Raw genomic sequence first — 21075 nt, forward strand, 5'->3', positions numbered from 1 at the left:
TTTCCTCTCTCCTCAAAGTCATTATTGCTGGTGTGATTGAGATAAAAGGTGTGTGTGTATGGGTGGAGGGGTGTGGGGGTGGAGGAGGAGGAGGAGGAGAAGCACGAGTGGAGAACAATAAGCACCATTTTTGAAATATCAGTTCAGCGCCTCCCTCTTTTTAGCACCTCGTTTACCCTCAGAGGGGATCGGGTGAGGGGGGAGGGGGCACAGGAGCAAGACCCCCCCCCCGCTGGAGATACAGCTCGGTTCCACCTGCTCCTCCATCCTGTTCGGCCATGAAGCAAGTGAAGGTTGTGGAGGGAGGAGGAGGAGGGAGGGAGGGAGGGAGGGAAGAGTGCGTTCAGCGGAGAGAGGAAATACTAGCGCATGTGATGCAGATCCACTCCGGCAAAAAGCTTCTTCTTCTTCTTTTTTCTTTTCTTTTTTTTTATCGTTTGTTTGGTAAACCTCCGACGTCTCCTCTGTCCGTCCGAAATGCCCGCAGGAGCTTCACATCGGTCCACCTTTCCGCCGTCCTCTCCGCTTCCTGTAGCTCCTTTTTTTTTTTTTTTTTCCCCATTTTGTTCTTGGTGTGCTTGTAGTGAAGTCGTGCACTTGCTTATTTCGAATCCGATACCCTGTCTCCTAAGCATGCACAGTGAACGTGTTTGACGTCGTCACGATTCGTCTCCAGGCAGTGTTCATTTTTTTAAATTTTTTTTTCCTTCCTCCCGTTCCGACAGCACGGAAAGTGTCTGGTAACAAAATACACAAATGTCTCCTCTTTTTTTTTTTTTTCCTCTTGTTTTTTTCTTCTTCAAGGTGACCCCCTCCCCCCCCCACCACCTCCTCCACACCCCCCCCACCGAGATGTTCGTGAGTGTTACACAAAGACGCGACTGTGCCTGTTGAGCTTCAGGATCTTCCCCAGTCGCTGCTTGGCTGTGGCCATCCCTTTTTTGGGCCGTTTGCCTGAAAAAAAAAAAAAAAAGGAAAGAAATAAACGAGACGCGAACGTGTTAGCGGAGCTCATTAATCAGCAGCAAACGGTGACAGAACTGGAAATAAAATACGGGAATCAATACGACGTGGCTCACCGGAGCCCAGAAGCTGTCGGGGGAGCTGAAACCCGTTTAAAGATAATTTTATCTTTAAAATTATGAGGGGAAAAAAAGATCTTAATTCACTGGAAGTTTACAAGTTCCCTGAAAATTTCCCTTTAAAATGTTATTGAATTGATATATTGATGATGAGAGAACTGGCTCGTGATACACCCACATACTTTATTGGCCTCAGTTTAAAAAAAAAAGGGGAAATGTGAATGTGCTCTGAATTACTTTTTCACATTTGAACATATTTATATTCAAATTCATTTTACTTCCACATTAATTGCATAATACACTGATCAGCTAAACCACTAAAACCACAGACAGGCGAAGCATTAAGTATGATACAACAGCCCGGTAATAATCCAGGTATTCTATGAAGTCTGATCCTTTTCCTACATAATGGAAGGATTTTATGCGCTATAAATTCTGCAATAATCCCCTCTGCACGTCATACACCCTACATCTCAGCATATAATGGCTGAATATCATTTAATCCATTCTATTTAAGTAATCATGAATTGCACAAACTTAGATTTGGAGGGACGCTTGCAGCAGTAATCTGATGTCCAAACCTTTTGTGGCCTGATTGCTGATGGGTGGGGGGTTGGGGGCGTGTCTCTTGGAAGGGTGCAGCGGTGGAGACAGTGAGGGGTCACAGTACTGGTAGTCCGTCTCTGGGCTGGGGAGCCCCTGATTGTCCCAGGCCTCGCTGCTGCTGTTGCCCTGGCTGTCCATCGGGCTCTTGTCCCCCTGCAGGCGACGCTGGTGCTGTGCGGCCTCCCGCGGCGACCCCTGGCTGGGGCTCGACCACCAGGGCTCCTGGGGCGAGGCTACCTTCTCCGGCTTGGAGGAGCACAGCAGACCAGCCATAGACAGCATCCCCTGAATGGCCTCTTCTGTGCTAGGTGAGGTAGGACGTTCTCTGCGGGAGGCAGAAAAAAAAAAAAAGACACTTAGTACTTCACTTTATGCACACGTGCTACGTAACACTTAAAAACAACTACAAAAAGAAAGTGTCCTTCCACCGTGTTTTTCTCACCGTTTGAGTGGTTTGTGTTTGTGCCTGAGTTTCTGGCCAGACTGGTCCAGCTCTATGGTGTGCCCTGAGCCTGTCTGCCGAGATGAGCCCCGCTCCTCCTCCTCCTCTTCCTCGTCCTGGGAACTCTCCGAATCCTCGTCAGAAGAGGACGACGACGAGGCAGACGACGAGGACGAGGACGACGAGGACGAGGACGAGGACGACGACGACAACGCTTTATGCTACATTGACAGAGCAATTTTAAAAATGGAAGCATTAGTAATGACAGCATGAACAATCGGCACATCATTTCATGTATTACTTTCCAGGTGTCCCTGCATGCTTTTATTGTGACAGGGTGATTATGTATTTAATACACTGAACATTTCGATTTTAATGTCAGTCTTTGATGCTTCTGCATTGCAACCTTACTTATATTTAACGCCCTCTGAACATTACTCCTAAACTGCTTTCATCCCGTTTTCAATTTTCATATCTTATACTCTTAAAAAGTTTAAGGGGCGACTCGGTAACATCTGTAAAGGCACCACAGATTTACCCCGGTGTCAATAACGAGCACAGTCTTCAAAATAAACGAACGTATAATGAAATAAACAAAACCCATAATCGGCGGCAGCATGTGCGCTGAAAGAAAAATCAACAACATCGTTACGGAGTTGCGATCCGCGTCGACGTGTTTTGAGCCGCGGGCGACGAGAAACCCACTGAGCCGAGTGACATTCGATGGCGCGAGGCGTCTCGCGGGGTTTTTCCTTCCCGACACGCGAATCGTTTACCTCCGTGGGAGAGTCGCTGTCGGACTCCACGTCCGACACGCTGGAGTGTCCCGAGACGTCTTCCCTGAGTTCGGTCTTCAGCCTCTCCAGACCCCCTGCGACACACGGGAGCACATCAGTTGAACACGTCGACAGTGAACGCGCCCCGCGACGGCGTCTCTGATTACAAACACGGGTCTGACGGTCGTCGGCGGCGACTCACTGAGGAGTGCGGGTTTGTCCATCTCTTCGCCGTCCCGCGTCCTCTCCGTCTTCACGTCCGCACAACTCTTTGGTGGGCCGACAGACGACCGCTCGCCTTCCGTCTTTACCGGGCTGCTGCTCGGCCGCCTCAAATCTCTGCGCGCACACAAATATGCGAAGTACATGTTTACATGGAAGTAAACGGAAATGAACTGCAGAACAGCGGGGTAGAAATATTCGATCGTGTTTTTAAACTGTCCTGAAGAAAGAGCAATAAAACCGAGGTCGTCTCTCTTCCAGGTGTCGGGTGGTTTCTGGAGTTTGTCATTTAGTTTTAGATAACTTAAAATAAGCTTTTAACTTGAAATCATCAACTTTTTTTTAATAACATTCGAACAACACTGAACTTTTTTGGAGTTTTCCTGAATTCCGAGATTAAGAAACAATCAAAACAAATGTTTCCCCAAGTTCAGCTGGATGGATTCGTGCTGCCTCACACCGCTGTGAACGAACGCGGAGCCGTTAGTGACGCGTCGACCCGCTCACCTGATGATTCTGCCGTTGACCAGCATCAGCCGGAGGTGGTTGTCCTCTAGGGACTCGGCGGCAGCAGCAGCCGACGCCGTTGACACTTTGTTGAGTTTCCCATGAACCTTGGCACAAAACGCCGGATCCTAATGACACAGGATTCGGAGTCACGACTACATCCTTTAAGTCCACATGTACACGTGCAGGCAGCCTTCGTGCTTTCCATACTCGGCACGCTTTACAAACCAGACAACGAACACGACAAACGCTCCTGGTTTGCTCACCTCGTCCAGCGGTCCCACCTCCAGCCTCCTCAGCACCTCCCTGGTGTGCTGCTCCAAGATGTCCAGGTTGGAGGGCACCTTGGGCACCTGCCGCTGCTGCTCCCGTAGCCGCCTGGCGGCACGTCTCGCCTGCCGCGCCTGGCACAGCTTCTCCAGCGTGGAGCGAGTGGCCGGGCAGCCGTTCGATCCAGACGGCACTCCGCATCCCTGAGATTTCACTGGCTTGCTACCGTTCACCGGTTCCTCCTGCAGGGTTCAGAGGCCAGAAGTGAACAGGGGCTCGAGACCAAAACGCCACAGCAACTTCTTTAACGGTGCAAGCACTTTTAATTAAATGATCTTTTTTGGAAATGGTTTCCCGTTTTAGCCTTTTAAAAAGTTGCGCAATAATCGGATGTCGCTGTGGCTGTCCTGCTTGCGCAGAGAAGCAAATCAAATAAAGGAGACAACAGATCTTAAGAGGTAGAGTAGCCCAATTATAGCCCCTAAACAAACATCAATAACGTCTCCCTGTGAGAATGTTAAGTTCTTTAGTCTGGTGTTTCTCTAAGTCTAACAAGAAGTACAGAAAATGTAATACATTTATTTTATGAGTTTTGAGTTATGTCAAACATTACAGGTAAAAGATGTAAACAATCAGATTAGACCTTGAATTCTTGCGACCACATACTTTACTTTTATCTGAAGTATTATTGCTGCTAAATAAAAGGACCTCATCATAGAAAATGATTTTTCATATTTAATGCTCATGTACACGTGTAGCGTCTTAAGACTGAGTGCCCTGAAACGGTTTCTTAAAAAAACACAAGCAGCAGTTTACGATATTTAAAACCAGCCTCAGCGCATCGGTGCTTTTCTCACAGGTCTCAAAGGTCAAACTGTCCATCATTTCCTCTCCTTACCTCCAGGTAGCGGATTTCCTTGGTCAGCTCTTTAATGAGATGGTTGGGCCTGATATGGTCTGGTACCTCACTGGTGGGCTCAGTCACCTGCAAATCCACAACAGACCGCATTCAAACGGGAGAAGCGAACAGACGGGTCCGTTGTTCGTCTCTGACGTCCGTCCACGAGATAAGAGCAAACGGGGCCCGTCTGCTGCTGCTGCAGCTCAGCAGCTGCGTAACGGCAACCCGCGAGGACCGGAGACATTCGAGGCAGAAGTCAGGTGCGGGGACACCGACCGGACAACTCTCACCTCTCTTTTCAACCAAGTCTTCAGTGCACTGATTAAAGCCTTGACTCCCTCCACAAGGTAGGTCGAAGGTGGACAGTTGTCCTCACGAAGCTCTGAGGAGACGGAAGGAATAACAGTCGTCACGCCAGGTCGAAACCAGATAAACACCAGAAAGCATCGAGAGAGGAGGGACATAATTGTGCACTTTTATTCCCATGCTCTCACGTTGGCTTTTAATAGTGAATCAAACGGCAGACTTTCTGTGAAAAACGACATTTAAATTAATTGAGAAGCACATTTTTGATACTTTCAATTTCAACACTAAGCTACAGATGCTCCAATTAACAGATGCATTCCTTCGTCTTTTTTTGAAATGTCCGATATGTCAAACCTCTTGGTTTTACGTGCGTTGTCATCTCCGCATCCATGTTTTTATCGACCTTTGACTCTCACCTTTTAGCGTTTCCAGGAGGTTCTTGGCCACATACCAACAGATGGCCTCAAAGTATGGAAACTTAAAGAGGTCCGGCGTTTTCAGACGACGCTCCATTTCGTAACACCTGCAGTAAACGCATTAAAAACCAAATAGTTTAGCGATTACACCAACAAACGAAAGAAAGATGTCATAAACATTACAAAGAGCTGTTTACCTGAGCTGCATGCCAATATTGAGGTTGTGAAGGAAGTTCCCTCCAAATGCCATGCAATCCTGAGAGGTGAGAACAGCATGGATCCAGCCTGCAGAGGGCGCCAGAGCACAGAGGTTTACTCGGCTGACCCGCTGACTTGACATGACATAATAAAAAAAAAATCTGTACAGCAGGACACGCGAGAGCACGGTGATGAAATGCATCTGAGGTAGGACCGGTCTGCACGAGAGGAATTCACGTGGGGAGATAATTAGTGGAGAAACATCCCCAGAAAGCCCCACGTGCGTTAAACTAACTTCTTATCCTTCCACTGGAGATTAGGTTGTCTGTGAAAATAATGGCTTCCACTGCAGATAAACAAGAGCTCGTGATACAGCAAGCACAAAGTGAGAGAAAGCAGGGTCTGTGGGGAGGGCGGGTGTTGGTGTAAGGCTGATAGACAGGCCTGATAAAGCACTGGCTGACTGACCTACTGTGCTCTCTGACCCCCACTTAATTCCCACCTCTCCACACCCTTTCTGCCAGAAGCTCTCCTTCACAATGCTGCTTGGTCCTTCCGAGAACGCTCGGCCGCAACACTGACTGAGGACGTGCAGCGGCCGACGGGCTGAACTCGGCTTTGTCTGTGTGGATTGCAGCGGGAGAGACAGCGAAGGAACTCTATCGGCTTAAAAAGTCCATTGAGAAACCGATGGATGAATAATGGCATGACTGGGCACGTTAGCTTCACTTCGGCGAATTATAGCACGTCCCACTCTGTTAGTGACGCGGAAAAAAAAAGCATCTACCTTCTTAACTCAACTGCTAATTAACAACAACAACATTGCAAGGGGAAGGAATGTAAGATTGCAAAATCACATGCAGGAAAACAAAACAAAAAAAACAGCTGCAGCACCAATGCTAGTGTTACATTACACAAGAGCTCAGTTTCTCTTCATTTTTCCATTGTAATCATGATCATTAAGAACTGTTTGGGTTGTTGCTCAGGAAGAAAGTCCCTCTCTGTTATTTTCCCTTGGCAATGACAGAGGACCTTGAAGAAGCCTGTATTTTCCTGGCAGCAGCCATGATAAGAAGGACTATTTTAAACTTTTGAATGCACGTGAGAAAACAAACAGGTCAGCAAAACAGTTAGCCGGGCACCGGCTACAATGACTGAACATCAGTGACACAAACGGCGGCGTGCGAGCGTGGGAAATACATTGTTCTTCGAGACCACAGACTCTCAGCGTGCCTCCGTGACGAACCTGTTTGGTTTGATTCAAGTGAGGTCTGCCTGTGCGTTTGTGTGTTTGCCGGGTTAGTGTGGTTTGTTTGGGCTGCTGTGAAACGCGATCACAGACCAAACAACGCAGACTGAGGTCACGTGAAAAAGTGAGTCTCAGGACAGTGCAAATCATTTAGTAACCGTGGAAACGCGTATGGAGGTCAGCACACGAGTGCAGCGGTTTTCACTGACCAGTGAAAAGCAGTTACAGCTGTGATGCGAGTCCATTAAAAAGTGCAGAACACTTGATCCAACAGTAATATTGCTGTAAAACACGGCTTGTTTTTGGTCATTATTCTTAACAGTCATTTTCAGCCTCATTATTTCTTCATCTGACCTTGAACATGTCAATTCTGCCAGGAGCCTTTTTCCGTTTGAATTGAGAAAAATGAACAAACAGATGCTTTTCGTTGCCACTAAACTATTATCGTTAAATAAAAAAATTAATAAATAAATAAAAAAAAAGGTATTCACCGCTTTTAAAATAAGTCAGAACTTTGAATTTTGATTTCTTCGTTGAACTAAATTGCAATCCAATACTTTGTCTCGTCCTCTCCCCATGTGCTACCACAGCTCGTTTTCACGTCTCTACTGCCTTCTTTTCTTCTTCTTCTGTTGTTTAATAGGTGACGACAGCCTGCCCACAACTTCCTGTATATGGTCAGAAAGTCCAAACTATTTAAAAACTACAAACGAGACCCCTTCTTGATCGGAAAAAAAAAATTCGGTCTGAGGCACCTTTTCACACGTGCTAATTAGTTTCCGATCAAACATCGAAAAGGGGAAAGAAACCTAAAGTCAGAACCAAAAGGTCCATTAGCTATAAACTGTGTCCCGTTAAAAGACAGCACCGACCTGTAGGGATGAGCAGGGTGGTTCCTTGGGGTACAAGACACTTGTAGCACTTCTCCACTCTGTCCCCAAAGAACACTTCGCTCTGATTGGGCGAGGAGCTCCATGCCTCATATAGTGCAAGGTTGGTGGGAGTGGGCTTGATCAAGAAGAAGATCTTCTCACCCTGCGAATCAGAAGAAGAAGAAGAGGAAGAAAAAAAAAAAAAAGTGTTGGAAGTGATGCTGCACGTAAACACCCGCCCACAATCTGAAACGAATGTCAGCTGGAGTTTATAGAGGTGGGAGGGTGAGAGCGTCACCACGGCCAACGCAGCGCCCGCTCGGCGAAGGAATGTCAAGCTCCTTTTAATGCGCACACTTACCCAGAGAACATGATACCAGACGGAGGTGCCGCCGAAGTCTATGTGGAAGTCTGTGTAGCTGTCCTTGACCCCCATGAGGCAGTACTTCTGGACAAAGGGCTTGGGGAAGAAGGAGTCGTCCGGCCAGTAGTTCTCCACCCACGACATGTTCTGAGCCACGTCGGGAACCTCCACCAACTCCGACATCCTGCGGGAGGTTCGAGTGAAGCCATTAAACAGTTAGGAGGTTATATTACAGTTATTTCAGACAGCACTGATATCGTACAATTTAAAACTATCTCAAAGTCCCATTTTTGGATTTCAACTGTGTTCCCTGTCTACGTGCACACGCACACACCTACCGACAAACTCAGAACGAGTCACACTGATACACGCGTGTCATCTTAACGACCGACATGTAATGACCAAAATTCAAATCTTCTTATTTCCTTCATTTCTTATTGATCTGAATGGAAATGGGAATCATCAGCAGTGATTAAATTCATATCGTGGACCTTGGAAACAGGAAAAAGTTCATCGATGCAGTTGAAAGCTCTGGAAAAAGTCTGTGAACTAGTTTTGACAAAGTTGATTAACGGCTGAGGCCAAAATAAAATTACAGGCTACTTAACCCGTTAACATTGCTGCAGACATTTTTTTTTTTCTGTTCCAGGCAATACTAATTTTATAAAAAGCTGTGCTAGCTGAGGCTCTTCCAGAGCGAATAATAGCTTACTTAGTGTCAGAGAACTCCAGGCTGATGAGGTTGAGGACCTTCGGTCGATGGGGTTTGGTGAAATACTTGATAAACTCGTTGAGCTTCATCTTGCTGTCCGCCTGCCGCGCCACATCGATCACGTCGATGACTTTGTCCCCACCTGGAAGGAAGTAGAAATGAGCTCCGTGGTCACACGTGCACGTTCATGAAAAATACCATAAACTTTTTAATTGGCTGCTGAGTGGGCGAGGGGGGGGTTCACGGAGGTCAGCAGCCTGCTGGCATCTCCGGGGCGCTTTCAGAGATCAGGCCCCGAGGCAAACTGGCATCGATATGGCAGAGCGGGGAGGGGCTTGCAGAGGATGCAAGCGAGACAATCTGTCAATCTGTCCAGACCACCGGTCCCCGAGGAGGGTGGGTGGGTGGAGTGGGTGGGTGGAGGCGAGAGGGCTGCTGCGTTTTTTATTGAATGCCTGTGTGTGCGTGGGAGACCTCGAGCATATAGGGAAATATAGAAGTGCGAGAGAGAGAGAGAGAGAGAGAGAGGGAGATAGTGCTAAAGCTGTTTACGCGTATGAGACAGGAAACAGATGCTAAAAAAGAAACACAGACTCACAGCAACCAGCGAACAGTTGGGACGCTACAAATCAGTCGAGTGACACATGGGCCCGGAAGTAAGACCGGGCAGCAGTGTGTGCAGCAAGACAGCTGCTTGTTGTATTTTCCCCACACCCCTCCCACACACCTTTTTTATTACCCCCTTCGCATGCTCGCTCTCTCGCTCTCTCCCTCTCTCTCCCACACACACACACACACTTGCACTTGCAGACACCTCCGAAGGCCCAGCTGGCCAGCGTCTGATGTCGGGGAACAGCTGGAGTAGAGGCAGTCGGTCACACAGCCAAAGACAAAAGCTGCCTCGAAAGCCAACAACACCAGCTTCACAAACCCTTTTTTAATTAATTAATAAATAAATAAATAAATAAATGAATGAATGAATGAATGAATGAATGAATGTCCCGCATTTACAGCCCCGTCGGAGCAGCTCGAGAGGCACTCGCGCCGCCTGATGTTCTACTGTTACAGCAGCGATATATTACAACACCCAGACATGTTAAAGAGCTCGTTCGTTAAGATAATTGTCGCGAATATGTCTTTTGTCAGCGTGCTTGAACCAGGAACTCTTTTTTCAGCGTGTTAATTTGAATCGGTTAGGAAAAGCTTTCCCTCATTATTCATCAACTTATGGAGCAAGACGTTGTGAAATCATGTATTTATTCATCTACGGCCGTCCTCGTACACGTCAACACGATCTTTACTATCAATGTACCGTTAACAGGATTTAAATATTCTTCTCGCTAACAGTACGATGGAGGAAAAAAAACAAGTCCACAATTTGGTCAGATGGCCTTCCAGACATAAACCGTCGGGAAAAGTCAAAGCCTTTACTTTCCAGTTTCCAGCACCTTCAAATGGTATTTTCACAGCCACACAGATGTCTACTATCTGCCCAACCTTTAAATCCAATATTTGCCCAGACGAAGCATTTACCCAACACACGTTAAAGTCTGCTGCGGGCCGGCAAACTGTGGAAAGGTTGGATTTAAAACGGTGGTATCAGTTTCCCGGCAGAAAGTAGGCACGAAAAGACGCAAATACCTCCCGTCATGCGTGTAATAAGGGAACCTTTTAACCTCTGTGGTGAAGGTTTGAGTAGTGAAATGCTGAACGTGGAGTGACGCGGGTCACAGAGACTTAATCACATCACCTTTTGAATTTCTGTACCCTATCAAATTAAAGTTGATCTGATCACATTTAATACACATTTCTACACAACTTCAACAAATTTGATTCACTTTATGTACACTGGTCAAGACACAAGGCTTTTAATACCTTCTTTTCGTGTAAATGTTCGTATTTCCCTGTCAAAACACACACACACACACACACACACACACACACACACACACACACACACACACACAGTCCTACACGAGTGTCGCCACAGGCCGCGTTGGTAGGATAGAAAGCTACCAAAATAAAGCGGCATCTCGGTACAAGCTGTATTCACAGAGGCTCCATCGAGGGACTTCCTCCGAGCATTCACCAACGCTGGGACCAATCTTTGACCACACACCAAGCCGACCGCACAAACGCTGAGGGAGGACATCAGCGTTTACTCCAGTTGTCCCATTGTCTTCCAACTGTAAAGAAACGCAACCCAACACTCGGTCCCTGGTCACAACACCTGTGCCTTGGCTTAATGCTCAATAGGGCGTGGGAGGGAGGGAGGGGGAGAGAGAGAGAGAGAGAGAGCGATAAAGTGAGAGAGGGAGTCTGTAATCTGAACTTAATGATAAAAACACCGGTGGGCTTGGTTAATGGGCTTGTAATAGGAGCTGGGAAGTGGCAGGCTGTTTCAGTAAGGAAGCGCAGTGGTCATAAGGAGGGCAGTGAAAGCTTAGCCGTCACTCATTTAGAGCTCATTGGGCCATTGCCTGATGCCTGATAAGTGCGTTAAAACCCCATGAACCTGGAAACTTGTTCATATTGACACACAGATGGCGCCTGTTCAGCGATGGCCACTTAGCTGGCTGGTGTTGTTTCATGAGCTTTTTCAGCAAACGGAGAGCTACTCCAATCACAGAGCTCACGTACCTTCCCCGAAGGATACACACTAACGTGTTGATGTAAATTAGATGCAGCCGACGGCGACCGTTTCACACTGCAACATAAAGCCTGTTTATTACCGAGCGTCCTTACCCACGTACTGCTCCACGTCTTTGACGGAGAAAGTAGGAGGGGGGAGTCGGAGGCCCAGGCCCTCCATCTCGGTGACCGCGATGGGGTAATGGAAGCCATGTCTCTCCAAGAACCTGGTCGTCACATGCTCACCCTTCATCCGGATCAGAATCTCCTCGCCACTGAAAACCAGATCACATCAAGGTCAGTAAACTTGATCTGTTGACATTTTATGGAAGTATCCACATTCCAAGAAGAAGTAATGCAGCCTGAAATGCCACAAATCAGTGGAGGTGAATGTAATTTGTTTGCGTTGCTCACGGCATTTTAAAAATGACATCCGAGCAGCTCTGCGGGGCTGTGATTAAACACACCGAGAGGATAATCCAAATTATTCCATTGCATCCATTTAAAGGTACCACGATTTACCTCATTCCTCTGTTTGTATTTGCAGTCTGGATGTACATTTTGGAGGTTTTAAGTACTAAAATCCATCTCAATCTAGTTATACGTCTCCTCTCTTAAGCTTGTCTGGAGCGCTACCAAGAACAGGCTGTTTCGTGAAGGTTAATTGACATCACTGAGCCTCTCATCTGATTGGCTGACTCGTTTCTGAACGACACGCAGCCAGGCCAACCCCAGGTTTTCTTGTAGCTTGCTAGCTCCATGACTAAATGACCCCTCAGTGTTTTTTGGTACGTAGAACATATGACAGTGGGGCCATATTGAGGGAGGACAAATGACGTGAGACTGTGAGTCTGTGACCTCACAGGAGTCCAAACAGCGCAGTTGCTGGCTGTGTGCGTTTCTCCGTGTCGGATTTGACAAGCGAGGAAGCTGTCAGGTGTGCGTTGACGTGTACCTGGGGAAGGTCCTGTTCTGGAGCTCCTTGACAAACACTGAGGTGCCGGCCTGCACCGGCTTCGATCCATCGTCCGGCTCCGTGTAGTCGTGCCGGTGCCAGTTGTTGCGCTTTTTCACTGTAGGAAACAAGCGTTTTTTTTTTGTTTTTTTTCGTTTGACTGGGTTGTTTCAATCTAATTTCATGCCGCCATCGCACCCTTGAAGCGCGTCCTCCCAACGACATGGGAAATTATGCAGATCACAATCACTTTTCGTGAGGACATTAATTCACTACTCAACCCCTGTGCCGAGAGGTGGAGATGGAGGGGCTTGTCCAATCAAAGTGGAGGGTTTACAACACCATTCAATTAGCCTGTTAATGCCTGCCCTCAGGCCTCTCAGAGGTTAACCCATTCCCCCCTCCCCCCCCTCCCTCCCTCCCTCCCTCCCCCTACAAAAATCTGACTTGACTTAACACAGCAGAGAGTGGCCCTACTCCCCTGGGACCAGTCCAACATGCAGAGATGGAGGTGGGATAGGGTTGGACGGACAATGTAAGGCAGAGAATCAGAGGACTGTCTGATAAACGAGACACGTGGTAGGACTGAGGGAGGAAGCATGGCGTTGAGAGAGAGAGGGAGCGAGAGAGCATTACTCACTCAGGGAGGATCCGTGTTGGGCATCACAGTTGGGACAGTGGTAAACATCGATATCCACAGCATGATGCTCTTCTACCTGTACACAGCTGAAAGAGGGACCAGAGATACAGAGTTAGAACAGAGTCGCACACAAAACGGGTTCTTTTGGTCAATAAACAAACAAAAAAAACAACAACAACAAAAAAAAGCCCGTTACAAGATTTTAAACCCAAAGTTTGAAAAAAAAAAAAGAATAAGTTTGCTATCATAACGACAATCCACCTTAGTTTAAAAAGTACTTCAAGGATGAATCTGTCATCCAAATAATTGCAGACTTCTAGGACCAATACATTTGCATTAAAAAAAAAAAAACTTTTTGGGATGTTTGCTTGTTGTTAGCGGCACCACAGCTTATTTCTTGAACAGAAATCATGACTTTCAGCGTCCATAAAATGCGAGAGCGCCGATGAATTCAATGATACGCCGTGTTTGTTACCAGAGGAGATGTCAGCAGTTACGAGTGCAAAAACAACGTTCAGTTTGGGGTGAAAAACAACTTTTGCTCTTTTATATTTTTAAAAACAAACATTCAACAATTGCACAAATGTGGCTTCGGTCATTTCTAGGAGAGCTGCTGGGAACCTGAAACGCACTCAAAGCCTTTGGGCAACAGTAATGTAATCGCCAACGCTGCCACCTCGTCATGTAATTTACTTACATTTGAGTCACGTTAGGCTGAGCTGTAATTCGGTGTCAGCAACATATGTGCCAGAACCACAGAATAACAAATTACAACAATGGCGTCAAAGTAAAATATATAAAATGAATATCAACAGACTTGACGGGTCAGCAACTGTGTCACGTTTACTGCAACCCCCGACTGTCCTGCAACAGCCAAACCACAGGCACCAACACACATGCATTCCTCTGTTGCATACCAGAGCAGCATGGGTTGAAAAACTATGACAACATGTATATTGTGACAAGACATAAAAACGTTTTACAATCTCATCAAGCTAAAGCTGAACTCCTCACGCAACAGAGGCCAAATGCAATTATTTCATACAAAAATAAAATAAAAAAAAAAAAAAAATCCCACAAATCTGGGCATTTGCCATTTTCAAACCACTCCCCCCCCTCCACCCTTCTCCCTCCCCCTTCCCCACCGCCCCCGCAGACTCTCGTGATTGGCCTCGAGTTAGCGGCTAACGACAGCATCGTGAAACGCCGTGTAAGCAGTTCGTTGCCGTTGTAACCTCTGCTGTTAAAAGGTGAACGCCTGCAGGAGGGATGGAGCTCACCGCAGCCTGCCATCGACCTTTGATCTGCAAGGAATCGCAGGAAACTGTAAAGGAAATAAAGCGTAGGGCCATTAACTCATCAGGAAGTGGTGAGTTCGTGTGAATGCTTCCCCCTCTCCCCCCTCCCCCCTCACCCGTGTGCACCAACAGGATATCAACAGTAGCTCTCTCTCCCTCATCTGGTTTACCCCATCGAGCCTGATCTAGCTGCACAGCAAACGTCTACCGTGTTGAAAAGGGCTCAAATTTGAGACGCAGAGAAGCGTATGAAGTAGAAAAGATTTCCACTAATTTCTCATTTCGGCGTTCACCCACAGAGATTCGCTGAACAAATACATCAGTAGATTGACTCACTGCATGTATGCATCATCGTCGTCGCGTGACAGATGAAATCCTGCAAGCGACTACAGTTTTTTTTTTTTACATCTACGACCTACTCGATTAACGGGAAACCCCAAAATCCCCGCTGTGGTCAGATGGCACTAAAGGCGAGTAAAAGTCCAGTCGAGTTGAGCCGTACAAACCGCTGGAAGAGCGTAATTATTTCGTAGTTATCTGCTTAACAGGTTACTTTTGGGCCAACAACAACCACGGAGAAAAACAAAACAAAACAAACAAAACAAAACAAAAAAAGCAGCTGAAAGAAGCACTCCTGCTGCTGCACGTGAGCAAGCGGATGACTAACAATAACACTGTACAGTGCTTGGCTGTATTACTGGGCCTAGCTCATGTATCAGGAATCTTTGTTCAAACATGTGGCTGTTCGCTGGGGGAAAGCGTGAGTCACGGCCCGCTGCCGTCGGGGTCGGTCGCGATGTGCGGGGGCCGAGAGGGCTCGGCCGAGGTCGCCCCTCTCTCTCTCTCGCCTGGCGCTTTTCCTTCACGCAATGCCACGGTGGGAAATAAGGGCACCGTGCCACAATACGCCTGCTGACTCAGCATACGTGTCACCTGCAGTTATTGTTACTTATCAAGGCTTGTGAAACTTATACGGCCCTGAAATAGAGAATGTAAAAAAAATAAAATAAAGAAAAAAAATAAAGAGAAACAAAGGGGAGGGGGGGAGTGTGTGTGGCTCAGCTGAAAGAGAAAGACAGCCAAGTATTTCCTCGCCTTGCTCAAGCTTGATGATGTATTGCATCATCGCAAAGCTGGCGAGTGTGCCAACAGCTCTTGAACCAAAGTGAACCCGATTTGCTTGGAGCGCGATCAGTGCGAGGATCCGATTGGAGACAACCGAACAGACGTCATCTTAGATAGCGTTATCGCGCGTTGTACGACGACAGAGCAACAGAAGGTCAACGAGTGCAGCCGACGTGTCCCGTACGGATACAAAACAAAACCTTAAATTTCGACGGGAGGGTCGCTCCCTGACGACATTGCGGCAGATTACCAAGCTAAACACCCCTTCCTGAATGAGAGGAGATGTGTGTACTTGGCTAAACCCCGGCCATCAAAAGCCCCTCTCCCTCCACTTCCTCTCATCGAGGGCCTCCTTCCTGTGTGACTGAGAGGGCTTATTCATTAGTCCATGCACTGTGAGGGGTTCATTGTCCTCAGTGATCAGTGCAGAAACACAAAGGCTGGAGGCGGGGATCGCCATTATTTTAAGCTCTAAATAACTGCTCAGCATGGGGCGGCGACACGCCTACATTAGGGAACTGGCAGATACTTAATGGATGGCTGGTAGAGGTAGAGATGGAGAGGAGATGAGGGTGGCTAAACACACCTGGTTATCTTTATCTACCCTAGAGGAGCACCTGACTCCTCCAGACCTTTTCCTAATGCACTCGGCCAAAGCTTATATAAACAGCGCTGGACTTGGGCAGCAGCGAGAGCCACTGAGCCCTGAGGGATGGATAAGAATATGTCATTTTGGCCTTACTGGTTAAATCATTTCAGCGAGTGCGCCGTAAAAGCAACACAACCTTCCTGCAGTGGTTACAGCTTGAGGGAGACGGCGGTAGTCTCTGTAGACTGTGTAGTCCGCTGGTAAACAACAAAAGAGGATCGCTTTGTTGTTTATGGGCATCAGGGAACCCCGAGGAGTTTTAACAGCTTAATTGTTTATTGGTGCAGGTTGAGCTGCCTCGAGGCTTCTAGCACCGGGACTCTGTTTTCACACATGTCTTCAACATGGTTGTGCCCCCCCGCGCCCCCGTAAAACCGTCATCCATCCTGTGACTGTCTGCTGCTGACATACTTCAAAACAACAAACTCAGCCTGAACTCACCTTCAGACTGACTGTCAATGAGCAATTCATGAAATACGAGGATTTACAAAAAGGGTTATTGTTCGGACTAAAACAACCAAACTGTTCATACACTTCTTACTCGCAGCATTTCTGACAGTTTCGCATTGATTTGGAATTTAATACGACACAGAGGTCCAGTTATAGATTGTTATTTCTGTAGCAACTTTTGAACCCTGTGGTAGAAATACATCTTCAACATCATAATTTAAACTGACGGCAATCAATACACGAGGCTGTTGACCTCTAATCAACATTGATCAAGCCAAAAGAAATGCAGTTTTCCTGCCCCCGAGAGACGGCCTTCCTAATGAACGTAAACACAGCTCTTAACAAGAGCTATGAGGCTGCTCTTTACTTCGACTAATTAACTTATCAGATGATCTGAAACTTCTCCATCATGGTCAACAGTGGTAAAAAAAAAGAAGAAAGAAGACTCCTTCCACTCGTCCAGCCATCCACTTAACGTAAACACTAAAAAGCCACTCTGTTGAGGCTATCCATCTCTCTTTCGTGTGCTCACGCCCTGTGCGACATTGACGGATCGTGCATTGAACTTGGCTCGCCGGAGCTCCCATCAATCATTCCCCCCGTCCCGTAGAGCCACACCGGTCCATCATCACCCCCACTGTCCATACCTAAAATCAGACAATGAGCTGACCGGAGCGCCTGACACCTACGCTGTGATCTGACTTGACCGACTGAGGATTTTTGTAGCACCCCGACATCCACAGTTTGGCTGAAACTTCTAACAAACACGGGAAACAACCTCTTTACAGGAGCAGGTCTTGCAGGCGAGGTGTGAAACTGTAAACGAAGCTAACTGTAAAAAAAAAAATAAAAAAAATAACATTAGTAATCTAAAACCACACGGTCCAATTGTGGGTTTTACTGCTTTGTGAAGTCCTTCAGGGCAATGGGACCCAACCTGAGATCCAGGACACCCCCAAAGGAGCAGCAATGTAAACCAAAGGGGTCAGAAGGTGAGTAACCAGATAGCAGAGACTCAAAAACATTTACTCCACTAACCATTATTTATATTTTACCCTTTGCTTTTCTGATGCACCCACAGTTCATATATATATATATATATAAAGCAGACTGTCAATCAAACTGATTTATTAATATTTATCTAGTGTATCTAATAATAAATACCACTTTTACAACCCATCTGTCACTGCATTTCAAATCATCACCAGTCAGTCCCTTATAAAACCAGGATATATCTCTATATAATTCTGGTGCTGTAATATGAGACTACGGTAGAGTGGTATAAGAGGAATTTATCAACACAAATAAAAAATGTTCTGCTTCCCAGTCACCTCACTGTTCACTAGTCTGACGCTGATAAAATACCATTAAGGTCCTGGGCTGTTTTGTGCGTTGAGATTCGGAGAGATACGGGTGATGGAAAACAGGACACTCTCCAGAAACTGAGGCAGCGAGACAAAAAGTCCCCCCCCCTCCCCACACACACACACACACACACACAAACACAAAACCAGCTCACAGCACACTGACAAACAGGCACCGGGTGGCTGAGCTCGTCTCCTTTCCACTCCGTCGACGTGCCACCATCCACAGCCAGAGAATATCCCTTTCCTTCTGGCCCGCCTCGTGGGAAAGAGGCTGGAAATGTGGCCGCTTTTGGAGCTCTGCTGTGCGTGTCTGCTTATTAGTCATCAACGGGGGGAGCGCTCCACAGTTTGTTCCTTTTCTTGCTGGCACATGACACACACAGCTAGTCTTTTTTGGCCCTCATACGCCACAAATTGTGGCTGCCAAGTTTTTTTGGCACCGCGCTTAACGTACGTACGCAATGGCTTCCGTCATTTCGACACGAGCAAAAACAGGCTATTGTATTCATAAACTGTTGCCGTGGAGATGCGCCCACACAGCCTGACTCAAAAGAGTGAAGAACAAGGCATGTGTAAGATTTGTCCTGGGTCATCTCAGGCTCTTAGAGCCACATAGATAAAAAAAAAAAAAAAAGAAAAAAAAGAAAAGGGATCGTTGCTAAAAGGCAGATGTTGCTGGTTGCCTGTGTCTGACATACAATGTAGAATTTAACAACAGAAATAATATAAGTTCTGTCAGGATCAGACGTAAACAAGGTGAGTTACACCCCCATCCACCCCCCCAGCCCCCTGTGATCTGCTAAAAGTCACTATTTTGTGTATATTGCCTAATAGAGGGGCTTAAAGTACAACCTGTATAATTAACTCTGTCGTCCTGAAACTGTACAGAATGAGCTTGAACCCAAAGAGTACGGTCTTCGTCACTATATCGGACGTGGATTGCAACATGCATTACTGAAATCCTGACATTGTGGGCAATATGTACACATACACACCACGGGGTTGCATTACACAACAATAAAATTCCCGTAATGATTTTGACAGCCGCCACCCACACACAGCATGAATCATCAAAGTCTCTATGACAACAATGGCCCACTTTAAATCAGTTATGAGAACAGGACTGTAGAAAATGAGCCAAAAAAACCACACAAAAAAGACCATCAGCAGTAAAACAGGGACATGTGCCTGCATGGTACCTTTAAATAGTCCCCCTGTCCACCACTAGGGGTCCCCTGCCATGTGCCTCCTCTGCTTGAAAAGGGGGATTTAAATTTCTAAAGCTGTCAATCAAAAGCCCAACCATAACAAGCTCCTTGTTCACCCACCATTCACTTTCCAATCAAGCAAAGACCTCCAAACAAAACAGCATGCCACAAAAAAAAACCACAAAAAAAAACCCCACCAAGTTACACGCACAGTTTCAAAATGCTATAAAATAAAGAATTAATATGATCTAAATCAGGGAGCTACGACAATAAACTTCAAAATCGCGTCCAAACAAAGCTGATTACGAAACGCTGCCGATGAGATTAACAACGTAAAAGTACAACAACAATGTGAGCTGCCATTACCTCGAATAACCCGACTTCGTGAGCCAGATTGTGAGCTCACTACTGACATACTGCGACTGGTTCAACTGGCTCTTAATGCATTAAATCAGAGAAAAACCAGCATTAAACCGAGCCTCTTAAAATCACGGTGAGGAAAAAGCAAAACACCGCGACCCTGTCAAGCTTTTTTGTTTTGTTGTTTTGTTTTGGCTCACTCAGGTTTTGACAAGACACAAACCTGCGACCCTCATATTAAAATAAAATAAATAAATAACTATTTTGGGGCTCCGTTTGAGTCGATATCGATGATTTACCAACGCAATTGCAAAAAGCGGGACACTGAGTCGCGTGTTTCAAACTAATCTGCGGGACGACGGGGTGCGTTTAAGCATTTAAATCGATTTTTTTATTTTTTTTTATTATTTTTTTTAAAGATAACGAAACCTCACTTTCGCTCGTAAAGTCAATAGACGGTTTAAAACCCCCGTCGCCCACCGCTAGCGTTAGCGAAGCTAAGTTAGCCACCAGTCCCAACACCGCTTTTGATAATCGTCGCCTTTCCTTTAAAAAAAAAAATTAAAAAAAATTAAAAAACAACCGGTGTTCGTCGCGTTTCGGTTGACCACATCTCGCCGAGGGCGTTACGGCCGACGTACCTGCCGTGAAACCAGTCTTTACAGATGTCGCACTCGATCATAAACCGGCTCACATCGTAGGGCTGCCGGCAGACACAGTACAGCGGGGCCGCCGCCATCTTCCTACTGTCCCCAAACAACGCAGGAATGAAAGCGGGGCGGGGATTTAACCCTCCGTCCGGAAACACCCGAAGCGGGAGAGCCGAGCGCACACGAGCTCCGACGTTCGAGGCAATCCCACCTCTGACGTCACTTTCCAAATTATTCATTTCCATTTTGGTAGCGGAGGCGCACCAACAATAGACACAAACTTTTTTTTTTTTTTTTTTTTCCAACAAAGGAATTACATAATGGTTTTTGTTTTAGGCATTTTGTTCGTGTTACAATCTTCGATTTGTAATCAGCAAAGTCATGATTTTTAGAGTAAATAAAGGAAAATTGTGAGCGTGGCAGAAATTTAAATTACATTGAATACATGATATATTATTGTTTCAGCTAGCTTTATGTTTAAAGAAATTTTAAAAACGTTTTTTTTTAATTTTTTATACATTTCTGTGGAATTTTTTTCACTTAATCCACGCAGCCTATAATCTATCATTACAAACTCATGAAGACCCTCCAAGAAGTTTATCTTAAATATTTGAATAAATAATAATAAAAAAATGTAATATGCAAGTTTGACCAATATGCGCAAACGCATATGACTACATGTATATATTATATTTCAGCTTTGTGATGATGTATTTTCCAACTCATCCCAGAGGATTTTTGAATAGTTTATTTATCTTAAAAAGTAAACTCATTAATGAACAAGTAATACTTGAGTTTATCATTAACATCAAATTCATA

At 46.1% G+C, this 21075-nt stretch overlaps 1 protein-coding gene across 2 annotated transcripts; it reads right to left on the bottom strand.

The window, feature by feature from the left end:
- Window positions 1-833: 833 nt before the first annotated feature.
- kdm7aa (lysine (K)-specific demethylase 7Aa) lies at window positions 834-20355 on the bottom strand. Of its 2 annotated transcripts, none has more exons than XM_069711076.1 (18): window positions 20248-20355; window positions 13150-13235; window positions 12510-12627; window positions 11669-11829; window positions 8924-9065; window positions 8209-8395; window positions 7848-8010; window positions 5726-5813; window positions 5529-5635; window positions 5097-5188; window positions 4804-4890; window positions 3902-4147; window positions 3636-3763; window positions 3109-3245; window positions 2907-3001; window positions 2131-2351; window positions 1664-2013; window positions 834-954 (listed from the first exon to the last, which is right to left on the bottom strand). In XM_069711076.1, the coding sequence occupies exons 1-18, from the start codon at window positions 20343-20345 to the stop codon at window positions 866-868; spliced, it is 2595 nt and encodes an 864-aa protein (XP_069567177.1). In that variant the 5' UTR covers window positions 20346-20355; the 3' UTR covers window positions 834-865. The 2 variants fall into 2 exon arrangements, with proteins under 2 accessions (XP_069567177.1, XP_069567178.1); XM_069711077.1 differs by having other exon boundaries at window positions 865-954; window positions 1620-2013.
- Between the last annotated feature and the right edge of the window lie 720 nt (window positions 20356-21075).

This window comes from Brachyistius frenatus, unplaced genomic scaffold (genome assembly GCF_029030835.1).
Source record: "Brachyistius frenatus isolate BFR_SWC_R1_liver_20210118 unplaced genomic scaffold, ASM2903083v1 Contig_96, whole genome shotgun sequence".
NCBI lineage: Eukaryota > Metazoa > Chordata > Actinopteri > Embiotocidae > Brachyistius > Brachyistius frenatus.